This window comes from Haliotis rufescens, unplaced genomic scaffold (genome assembly GCF_023055435.1).
Source record: "Haliotis rufescens isolate VD_foot unplaced genomic scaffold, xgHalRufe1.0.p SCAF_7, whole genome shotgun sequence".
Lineage (NCBI taxonomy): Eukaryota > Metazoa > Mollusca > Gastropoda > Lepetellida > Haliotidae > Haliotis > Haliotis rufescens.
Genome location: NW_025964361.1, coordinates 5,321,933 through 5,334,032, shown reverse-complemented (window position 1 = coordinate 5,334,032; position 12,100 = coordinate 5,321,933). Strand labels below are relative to the sequence as shown.

General features: G+C 39.8%; 1 protein-coding gene across 1 annotated transcript; it reads right to left on the bottom strand.

The window, feature by feature from the left end:
• Positions 1–943: 943 nt before the first annotated feature.
• Positions 944–6,922, bottom strand: LOC124149625 (nucleoside diphosphate kinase A 2-like). The gene is made up of 4 exons (XM_046521344.2): positions 6,723–6,922; positions 5,840–5,941; positions 2,613–2,725; positions 944–1,301 (listed from the first exon to the last, which is right to left on the bottom strand). Exons 1-4 carry the CDS (start codon positions 6,894–6,896, stop codon positions 1,184–1,186), a joined length of 507 nt encoding a protein of 168 aa, XP_046377300.1. The 5' UTR covers positions 6,897–6,922; the 3' UTR covers positions 944–1,183.
• Positions 6,923–12,100: the final 5,178 nt, after the last annotated feature.

Sequence of the window (12,100 nt, the reverse complement as noted above, 5' to 3'; positions counted from 1 at the left end):
GGGGTTTTGGAGTAATGTCCAATAAATAATAAATTATCTTCCTTTGAAAGTTAAAACGTGGCGATGCATTGAGCAGAAAGGGCAGTACGCGATTCCACATATAGAATACATAAGTACTAAAGACACCGAAATCGATCAGCTTAACCCACACGATTCTCAAGCGGCTGCTGTAAAACAGGGATCTAGCTGTTGACATATTTCACGGGAGAAAAGTAGGATGTGTGGGTTTTTTTCATTCGTAGAGGCTGTGTTGTCAAAAAAGAAATAACTGATCATCATCTGCCTGGGTCAAACTGATGTGTTCTCGACACCAGAAATGGGCTTCACACAATGTACCCATGTCGGGAATTGAACCCGGGTCTTCGGCGTGACAAGCGAACGTTCTCGAGAGGTGAGAAACAATTCGCCCTTCCTGGAAACATATGAGAAAATCTTGCAAATGGTGAGGTGAAATGGGGTTTAATGTCGTGTTCAAGATTGTTGCACTTATATAGCGACATGCATGCATGTGTGGCTGCTTGTACTAGTCGGGACTAATGTTGATTTATGGCGCTAGCCCACTGAGATACCATGCCACAGTTCAACATGAATACCCCACTCAGACACAGTATATTGACTCTGAGCCCACCAGTCCTCGTTTCAGGGCCCTTAATGCGAGCACCAGACAGGGTAACAAGTTTTAACGTCTTCTGGTATGAGGCGGTTGGGAATAAAACCCTGACCTTCTGTTCTCCGGGCGGATGCTCTACCCTTTACCAGGGAGGCTTAAGTGATGTAGCTCAGATGTTAGCACTTTGGTGTCACCCACGAGCACGAGTCTGGTGCCATGGCAACATAATCATGATTTGTAAGAGAAAATATGTTTCTGAATTTGTCATGCAGACAGGACATTCCAGCCCCCACATTCCCCATGTCAGGAGTAAAAAAACACAACAAGATTAGATGAATGCCTGGCACTGTTTACTTCCGACACCAGTAGACATGACTGTATAAGTATAGCACTTGACATAACAGGAAGCTGACCAATAGGTCCTGCAAAAGATCTAACAAAGCGGAGAGTTATCTCCCGTGTATAATGATTTTAAACTGTTGGAAATGTTACCAAGTTATTGTTTCGCTGCACTGACTGTCATGAGCACAATAACTGTCATGCTTCTTTCATTTAATAAATTAAAGTTGAGATTTATTCATAGACCCATGAAGATTGACAGCTGTCGTAATTGCAGAGTTCCTGGGGGGTAAACCACAGAGCGATCTCCTTCTGGGCACTCTCTACTGCATCGCTGCCATGACAGATGTTCCTGGGAAGAAAATAATACATTGTCATCAGAGACTACAATATGACACATACTGCAATGTTAAATGTTTTACTCTGCAGTCAACAACAGTCCTACCATTTCTTGACACCACATAACATGTTCAGTTGGTGCCAGACATACCATGGCCACTAGGGCAGGATGATGCACATAGCAACACTATTGTAATCACACCTTTGCCAGGCAATTGTTATTTTATTTGTTTGATCGCGGATCTTCCTATTTTTACACTCATTTCTTTTCAGCCTACACAACCACGCAAACTTATTTTGAGATTACTCAAACATCTATAAAATTGTGAAGCTTAATTTGACATTAATACTTTGCAAAATCATTCAGTCAACCAGTCAGAGAGAAATTCTTTGCTTAATAAATGCTGAGATATGTCCCTGGTCCTTGACATATAGGCTTTGACAAAATTAACTCCCTTTGTTTTCTGAGGAGAAACGGGAGGGGGGAGGAGAGTGGGAAACAAAGCTTTCAGCAGACAATGGCGCTGTGAATAGGGAATTCATTCACCTTTGTCTTACCCTCCAATCCCCTCCCCGCCCGCCCGTCCGCCCGCCCGCCCCCCCACCCCACCCCACCCCAATCATCCTGCATCATTGCACTGTCTTAATACCAGACACCCATTTCCAGTTTTAAGCAGACGGTTTGCACCTCAGCTGTGTCAAAGCAGCCTCTCAACAAAACAGACTGGAACAAAGTAACCAAACTACAGTGTCAAGTGGTTTTCAATGTAAGGCACTAACTGAAAAATCTAGTAACGTTTGTCCATATTATGCAAGGACTAAAATTAACTGTAATGTATGCAGCAGCATAAATCGAGGCTAGTTGACTGGAACATGATCCTCCATTTAGTCTTATTTATAGGACTGCATGGTATTACGGGTATACTGCAATACAGGTTTCAAATGAACATATTGCAATATTTTTCTGTGTTCCGGTAACATTGGGTACAAAAATTAAAAAAGTTTTGTTTTCGTTTGTATTGTTTAACCTAAAATCTACACTAACTCATTCACCAATGACGTTTCCCTTCAAAACTGATTGACAAACGGTGAAGTGATTTTTCTCTCATTGTTTTCTCCCCTGTATCCACGACTACAAAATTGCGACGACCGACTATACTAAGTAATATATACTTTAGTATGTAGAATGTAGGATGTACAATCAGTGTCAATCAGTGTCAATCACTTCAGCTCCCAATATATCGCAGTACAGATACCTTATCTCAATATACTGCATTACATTTTACCCCTGAAATGAATTGTTCCCCGGAACCCTCATTCCTACCTGCCAACTTCAATACAGAAGTCTCCCCTGATGGTGCCTGGGTTGGACTCCTGTGGGTTGGTGGCTCCCAGCATCATGCGGCCCATCTTCACCACCCCCTTGCCTTCCCATACCTGGAATACACAACACAGACATGAACCACTGCAACATTGTTTTCAAAGTGTCATTTATTTTATGCGAGTGAACACTGTTTTAAGCTGCAAGTAGAATATTCCAGGTACAGTACACTGCTTTCATAACAAACACGCTTGTAACGAACTAACAAATTTATTTTTTGGTCCCGGTCATTTGCTGTATATATGCTCATAACAAATTATGGTTATAATGAATTACAATTAGTGGTCCCTGTATATCTGGAGTGGTGGTGTAGCCCAGTGGATGGAGTGTTCGCTCTTCATGCCAAAGGCCCAGGTTCTATTTCCACCTGGGTACAATATGTGAAACTCATGTCTATGTTCCTGCTGAGATGTTGCTGGAAGCCTAAAGTGGCATTAACTTTACGTATATCATTGATGGATGACAAGTCTGGATCAGACCAACCAGTGGGTGATATCATGAGCACCACTTAATACTGTTATAGAAGTTGACATTAATCAGCCAAAAATCATTAACACCTGACCACCAGTAAAAATTCTGTAAGATTATTTTTTAATCTAAAGAAAATAGAGTCAATATATCAATATCCTGTTACTTGTCTACAAGGTTCTAAAAGAGTACATGTCTACTTGTTTATTTCATAAGACAAATATCATGGTTACATCATTAACCACATGATCATAGGGTAAGTAATGTAGGTTGCTGAGAGGAGTGAGTCAGGTGGGTTTAATGCGGCTTTCAGGGGTAGATTTAACAACAAATGTGTATGTAGCCAGGACAGCTTGCTCCTTTGAAAAGTTACTGGCCCTTCTCCAAACTAACTGGCCCAAAACTAAATGTTAGAGGCCACGACTGAGTAACCATGGGGGCACCGACAATTTTAGAACTGCTCACCCCTAAAACATCCTTTCCTGCACTCTGAGATTAAATCTTGGCTTCCATTTGCCTCATTTTGTGGCGATTTAAGAGCAAAGAAAGATGTTGTTGTACAGAACATTACAAAATGGCCATCGATTGTGTCATTCTACCAAGATGATCTTTGAGTTAACCATTCACACCTCATCCCCCCTTAATATTTTCTTACCGAAATAACATGATTCATAAGGAGTGTCCAAATAAAAAATTAAACATACACAGAGAAGGGGGGAAATTTTTACAAGCCAGACAGGCCCTCTACTCTTTCTTTCAGCAAGCGTTTCATAATTTTAACTGGTCACGGGCCAAAAGGCCAGCAGTCGACCCCTGGCTTTGAACAGTATTCCAGTTCTTTCACGGTGTGTCAGCTTAATGTGAGAGGAAACTCCAAAGTGATGCAGGTCACATATACTCAACAACAAAAGTTCCTGTGACACCAATGTTTTAGTGTATTTTTCAAACAAGTAAAGTTTGGTTTTCAATATTGTAGTACATGTATGGAATCAAGTCACAAAAACGCAACAGCTACAGAAAAGCATGCATTCCATGCAAAAGTTGACTTTTATGCAAGCCCCATTCACTACCCAAGAGTGGGTATAAAAACATGTGCGTTAACGGGATTCCATATGCACTGTTTAGCATCGTGCTGACAACCACTCAGAAAAACGAAATTACACAATTATTCAACATTACAAAATGCCATGCCTGTCCGAAAATGAGCGTCTGCGAGCCATTGGTATGCTTGAAGCAGGATTGAGTGAAATTGATGTTGCAAGACAATTTAACGTCCACAGAAACACAATTTGGTGTTTATGGCAATGTTGGCAACAGACGAATGCAGCCAGAGACCGTCCTCGGAGTGGCAGGCCATGCGTAGCCAATGATCGACAAGACAACTGGATTCGAACAACACACCTACGAAATCCATTCCAACCTCCAACAGCGACTGGCCTTCGACGAATATCTTCACAAACCTTACATCGCCGCCTCAGATGTGCAGGGATTGTCGCCAGAAGACCCGCCAGAAGTCCCATTTTTACGGGAAACCATCGTCAAGCATGTCTACAATGGTACAGACAGCATCTACGCTGTACAGCCATGCAGTGGGGACAAGTTCTATTCACTGACGAGTCATTTTCACCTCAGCCACAGCGATGGACGGATTCGAGTGTACCGACGTCAAGGTGAACGTTACGTCAATCATTGTGTCATGGAAGAAGATCAGTTCAGGGGTGGCAGCGTTATGGTATGGGTAGGGATTACAGCAAGACTGAGGACCCGTTTGATAGTGGTAGAGGGAAATCTCAATGGACAGCGCAACCGCGACGAGATCATAGGCCCTGTTGTTCTACCGTTTTTGCGTCATCATGGCCCAGACATTACCTTTCAACATGACAACGCCCGGCCTCATATTTCTCGACTTGGTTCAGGATTCTCTTCAACAAAACAACGTGAATGTCATCCCCTGGTCGGCTCGCTCCCCTGATCTCTCACCAATCGAGCACATGTGGGATGAGATGGGTCGGCACCTTCGACATCAACCACGTGTTCCACAGACACTCCATGAACTTCGAAACATGCTCCAACAGATATGGACAGATATCCCACAGGACTTTGTGCAACGCCTGGTCCATTCCATGAGACGAAGATGTGTTGCTTGCATCGCAACCAGAGGTGGACACACACGCTATTGATTTGTAAATTGACATTTTGGCATGTTCATGTTTTTTTCTGAAATCAGTATGGCAAATTAAACCATTTGAACACTTACTGGAGTCTTTTATCTGTTGCAAACCGAAATTGTTTCAGATTTGGTAAAAAACATAACTTTGCATTAAATATTATTCAATGTCACAGGAACTTTTGTTGTTCAGTATATATTTACGACTTTTGCGAAACCCACGAGCATGGATATGGTGCTGACAAACCTAGAAGCATACTCAGGGTGACTTGGGACATGAACCCATGTTCAAATGTTCCCTCAAACGACTGGACCACCCATGCCCATGGCGGTGAATGTGTACTCGGTAGGACATGACGGTAATTTGGCTGTTAAACATTCAAGACCTCAGCTTGGTATGTAGACTCCCCCAGGCAGCTGAGAATGAAATTTTTGTGCACCCTATCTAAAGACCAGGGTAATAATATCATGGCACCATTAGACTTCATTTGGAGAATTATAAATGTACAGATAATCATCAACAAATATGTACTACCATTGCAACAACTGGTCCAGATCCCATGTACTTGACAAGGCCAGCGAAGAATGGCTTGGTTGACAGATCAGAATAATGCTTTTCAAGATGTTCCTTGGAAGCCTGAAACAGTAATTCAACAATAGCAGCTTTCAGACAATGGGGTCAATTACTATGCACTTACTGCTTCACATGTCAGTACACTTACCCAACAGGACGGTTCCAGGCAATGACAATGTTTAAAGAACCAGTTGTTATAATTATTTGTTGTAGATCACCAAGATGTTCAGAAGGTAAAGTCTGCAGATGAGTTTCTGTGTTATCTTTCATAAGAATTAAGATGGCTCAAACTCTTTCTTGGGAATCATAATGCAGCAAAATATTTTTCTTATTGACACCAAGTGCTTGAGACGGAGGTTGGGGGGTGTATCACGCATGTAAACTATTATGATGTTCTATTTCAATTCGCTATTTTTTGCAATCAGTACCTACATCTCATTATCGTGATGACGCAAAAGGAGTGATCGATAATAGAGGGGTTTTTTCCCAGTTTGCCTTGCTTTAACCCTCGTTTTGAGAAAATCTGGGCCTTCAGGGCAAAGTGCCACAATACTTTTTTCTCGCACCTACGTTAATTTCAGAAAAAATTACTTCCTCGGCAAATATTTGCGGAGACCGAGGAGAATTTATCTTTGAAATCAGACTATTCTTTCCGGGCCTAATGTACTGGTCAGGTTAAATGTAAATCGACATTCGGTTTCATGATGTTGACTGGGATACTTCAGCATGTCGAAGGAGAATTATATCTACAAAATTCCACGGGTTAAACTCGGTGGAGATCGAGTCACTCCGTGACAGTCGCGACAAACCACGTGTATCTCCAACATCGCAACGATCAACGTACCGTCATCATTTTGCAGGCAACCAGTTTGTAGCCACGATTTTCAAATCTCTTCATGATTTCTCCGACGAGTCCGCGTTGGACTCCATCGGGTTTCACTGCAATAAACGTGCGTTCTGTTGCCATATTTTTGGTTTTGGCGAAGGCTGCTAATATAGACAGAAGTGTGGCGACCATAGGCACGAAAAGGAAAGGTCACGTGGCCGGAAGGATTAATTGAAGCGCCGGCTCCTAGTTCTTGACAACTAATATTTAGTAAATAGTTCATGGATGGAAGAAAAATCATATCTTCTCCGTTGTCTGATTTATCATGTTTGAAAATACAAGCATATATTCATCAAATTATATTGTTATTATTTTATGTTAAATACATGAAATAACAGTACTTCATATAAAGTATCTTTTAAATAGACATATTAAGTTGCGAAGTCAGTACAGAACAGGTGTGCCGTCGAACTGGGGTCTGACTCTTGAATGATAGTGCTAGCAGCTCATAGGCGACAGCGTAAGAGCTAGAGACCCAAAACAACAGTTTTAGACAAATGGGGGCCCAACGTCCCTGATCGTATCTTATTAAGATATGGTTATAAATGCTTTGTGGAAATGGAGAAAATATGCGTTATGCGAGCCAGTGTAATATATTATATAGATCACTAACGTTTTCCGATATTTATAATTCCAACAAGGAAGAGAAGTATTATGAATTTCAACTTCTTTATTATGAAGAACACAACCTTTCGGAGAATATACTTACTCCTTCATCAGGTTCACCTCCGAAACGTTGAGTTCCACATGATAAAGAAGCTGACATCCGTAAATTATCTTCTTCATGTGTATCACTTCTATTTGCCTTTCAAAGACTTGATACGATATAATTATAATGTTGCAACTTTAAATTTATTTTGACATTGTGTAATTCGGAAAACATTGAAAGGCCAATTGTGCTCGCAGGCAACAATAATGTATATATTGTATTAGTACCGTTCAGGTGTCGTTCAAATCTACAAATGTACGCGATTCAGTCAGACGATTAAAAGACACCCCAACGTGAACAAACGGTTTCGAATACAGGTCAGTGTGAAAAGATAACAGAGTCAGACAGTGCTACTGTAATTAACATCATACAAAATCACATACTCGATATAACTGATATGATATTTTTGCATGTTTCGATGACTTGTTCGCCGTGTATTCCCATTTACTGCGAAATCGGAAAATATCAGTATCTGGGTAAACAAATATTTAGTATGAATACCAATTAAATAGCAGGCCAGCTGTCAAATAAAGTTGGGTTATATTTGAGCTGCTTTTAGTGAGTACATCCCCGCCTCAAAGATCGTCCTTTGCAAAATTATTACAGTGCTTAACTTGATCTATGTTGACCCATTCATTTCTCTTTCTGTTGTTGTTTTAATCAGCCCCCACTACTTGAAAATCACAAGACGTCCTCGCGGGAAGATGACCGCACAATAAATAAAACAATAAAAATGGAGTCCTTGTATTGAATGATAAATTTATTAATGTGTAAAAAACAACAAGTAAAATATCACAGCAAGATTCAAATCTTAGGCAAACTTTTAATACGTACTCGTATCATTCGCATTATGTTTTGAGGAAATATTTGCTTTACTAAGAGTTCGCCATAGTTAATATCTCTTAAAATCAACAGTAATCTCGTAAAAATGCTAATCTATGGCAGCTTAATATTCCAACTCTTCCTCGGTGTATTCATTGATACTAAAGAATCTCTTAAGCATCAGTCCGTACATATTTTGTGACATTTAAGATATATATAAAAGCAGGAAAGGAGAGTGCACTCTTCTGATCTTCTGGGGCAACCTGTGTGACGGCCAATACCATACAGTGTTAATATTTCCTTGAGAGTTTCGACTTGTTCAAGTATCTTCATGATTGGCAATGAGTTTTAAGATTCAGTTAATATAGCTTTTCGCATAAGGAGGCGTTAATCTTAGTTCTTGACCTATTTCTTATGTTTTGAGCACATATGTGCTTTAATAAGAGTTCGCCATAGGTAATACCACATAATGTCAACATAAATTTCGTAAGAATGCTACTCTATTGCAGCTTAATATTCCAACTCTGTGTATCCTACATAACTCTCTTATGATCAAGAAAGTCAAGACCTTGTATTATTTTCCAGTTGATTTATCAGACCTTCCAACCAAAAAAAAAAAAAAAAAAAATTAAAACTTTGAACAATTTGTGTATTGAACCGATTCTGTTTTATTATTTGGTAAGATGATGAATCACACGAGATTTTACCACAGCTGTTCGAAAGAAATGGTGAATAACATGTATAAAAATCGTCATTCTAACCCCCCAAAATCAATCACAAATCTTTCGGTATCTTGCAATGTTAAAGGTTGTTTTGTTTTCATTTATTAGTAGCAGTACTAATATGAAAGTTAAATACATTTGTTTGGTTAAACATTCGACCAATTTTGTTGGCAAACCAACTTATGAAAAATAAAGTGCCAAGCAAAGATAAGTGTTCTTGGAAACATGAAGATTTTGCTTTAATGTCGCTTCTGAGTCAGTCTCATGGAATTTAGATCTGTCTCTTCTGTGCGTTGAGAGAGGGATCCTATCTGAGTAAAAGATCCCATTTTAATGGGTCTTTCTTTTATTCATAACAAAAGTAATGACGAAGCCGAACATTGTAGTTTTATACCAGCTGAAAGTAGACATGGCAAGTCTTTTTATTGTTGAGGGCCTTTGTAGTGTGCATGACGCATATCGCGGCGTGTCAGCTTAATGTGGGAGGAAAGCCCGAAGTGATGCAGGTCTCAGACGTTTACCACTTCGGTGAAACCCACGAGCACGGGCATGGTGCTGACAAACCTAGAAACATAATCGGGGCGAACCGGGATTCGAACCCACAATCATAGGTTTCTGGCGTGCCCAAGGGACGCAACTCTGCACAGCGAATCGCGGCCCCTAGCCTGTTTAGATGACTGTAAATATAGTTAAACATACTTTATTTGTGGAAATTTGGGCTAAATTTGTGGATTGGGTCTGGGAACATTTCAACATACCTTATCCCGGGTTATAAATGTTCTGAAACATTTAAAATTTAGCAGCTGCTTCGATTCAAATTTTGACAGTTGTCTTTTAAATTCCTATATAAGGCCGATTTTGTGTCCACCTTTTATCAAATATAAAGGGTTAATTATGCCAATGTTGGCCTATGTATACACTTTATTACCGTGTTGATGTATGAAGTTTGAACTTGATCAAGGAATATATTTAGCTGAGCTATCATCAGGTTTAAAAAATGTGCAGGTTATGTTTGAACCACCAGGCACCGTCATGTGCCAGCGCTGTAGGGGTTAATTTGACGTTTATTTGCCACCATCCTGATTTCTTTCACCATCCTGATAAGATTCACTCAAGGTCCATTTTAGGAATTACTACATTATCTTTAATGTACGTTACGAAGACAGTATGTTTCTCGGGTATCGGATCATCACTTTAAAACCCGCTCATTTGGGACTTTTTTATACTTGTAATATAAATACGCTTTATCTGACGTTTGCTTCCTGCAACTGAATATACGACACGGGACATGTTTTTTTTCAATTATTATGTCCTATTAGTCACCTCTTAGGACAAGCATAGTCACCTTTTACGACAAGTATGGGTAACTGAAGACCTATTCTAACCCGGATCTACACGGGTAGAGAGAAACGTTACTTTTTAAGGCTATATATAAGTATATAGTCTTGTCCGTCTCGTTTAGCCTGCCATACCGGCCCTAAAACAAATATTTGTTTGTTTGTTGTTTAACGCCCCACCCAGCAATATTCCAGCTATATGACGTCGGTCTGTAAATAATCGAGTCTGGACCAGACAATCCAGTGATTGACATCATGAGCATCGATCCACGCAATTTGGAAACGATGACATGCACCAACCAAGTCAGCGAGCCTGACCGCCCGATCCCATTAGTCGCCTCTTATACTACAAGCACAGTCGCCTTTTACGGCAAGCATTGCATGCTGAAGACCTATTCTTCACGGGTGAAGTCTATTAAAATGAGTAAGTCAGTAAGTCTGCAATGTTAGTCTGAAAATGAAGATAGTCTCTGGGCTTCTTTTAATTATATTTTATTACGATAATTTAACAACTGTTTATTTCAGAGACTTTACAGATGTTAGTTTACGCGTGGCTTCAGGTTCGCATTGCAAAGAAATTGTAGAAACTCTTGCCGAAAGAAAAAATCATGAATAAATTGTATTGTTTTCATTTATACTTGACGGCTTTGAATTTATGTTGACAGAAACTTTCTTATTTCGTTTTTACAAACAAGAGGAAGAAGTAGTTCTCGTTAGGCTATTTTTTTCTTTACCAAATTGCCCATTGTTAACAACATAATGAAACAAAGTGATTAATGTGATCGTGTTGTTCCATGGCTCATCTAATTAGTTGGCCGTGTTGAATTGTGTGTTCATTAACAAAGGTCTAATTAAACACAACCATAAAAATAGTCACGTGACTCGCTAAGCCCTGACAAAATATCTATGGGGTAACGTCTGTTAAAGATACACCAACTTAAACGCTCAAGGGAGGATACTTAAACGAATGGCAAGAAGTACAATGAAAAGGTATTGTTATACGTGTTAAATTTTCAATCTAATACAATGTACATAAAAGTTGTTAGATATAGTGAGGTGCAATGGGATTAACGTCACCTTCAATTTTCTGGCACTTATATAGTGACGTGTGTGTGTGTGTGTGTGTGTGTGTGTGTGTGTGTGTGTGTGGTCCGTATTTATGTGCTAACAATTATGTGCTAAGATACAATGTGACTGTTTAACGCAACACAGCCTCACCATCACCGACTCCGATTGAGCCGTCCAGTTTTCGTTTCAACCCATTAAATTCCGAACGCCAGACATGTTTAACAACAAAGAGCATCAGATTTTAACGTCTTTTTGTATGACGTAACCAGGGGATCGAACCATCTACCTTCCGCTCTCCGGGCAGACGCCCTATCCACTAGACCAGGGAGTCAATTTGCTTTTTAAGAAATAAAAGTAACTCAGTTTGAAAATGTAAAGTTTAACCATAGCAACGAATAACATCATTAGGATGTATGAATTATTGGTTGAATTATTACATTTGTTTTTGAATAAGAACAATTTTAAGAAGAAATGCATATTTCAATTAACCCAATAAAATATTCGTAAAATATAAGCCACGATTTTTACTTGGCCCTTATCAGTCGTCAGCCTGCAAGTATATGAAACTTGTTCACGGACAAGCCGATAAGCTTGGATAATCCTCACAACGAAATCTCTTCTCTGGGTAACCGTAGCCAAGAGGACAGTCACATACCACTCAAATTACCTCCCTTGGCT

Excerpts from the sequence above, each read along its gene's own strand:
- LOC124149625 (XM_046521344.2), bottom strand. The coding sequence starts at position 6,896 with ATGGTCGCCACACTTCTGTCTATATTAGCAGCCTTCGCCAAAACCAAA. Across the intron at positions 5,942-6,722 it reads TTGCCTGCAAAATGATGACG|GCTTCCAAGGAACATCTTGA; the intron begins GTACGTTGATCG and ends TTACTGTTTCAG. Across the intron at positions 1,302-2,612 it reads TTCTGTATTGAAGTTGGCAG|GAACATCTGTCATGGCAGCG; the intron begins GTAGGAATGAGG and ends TTTTCTTCCCAG.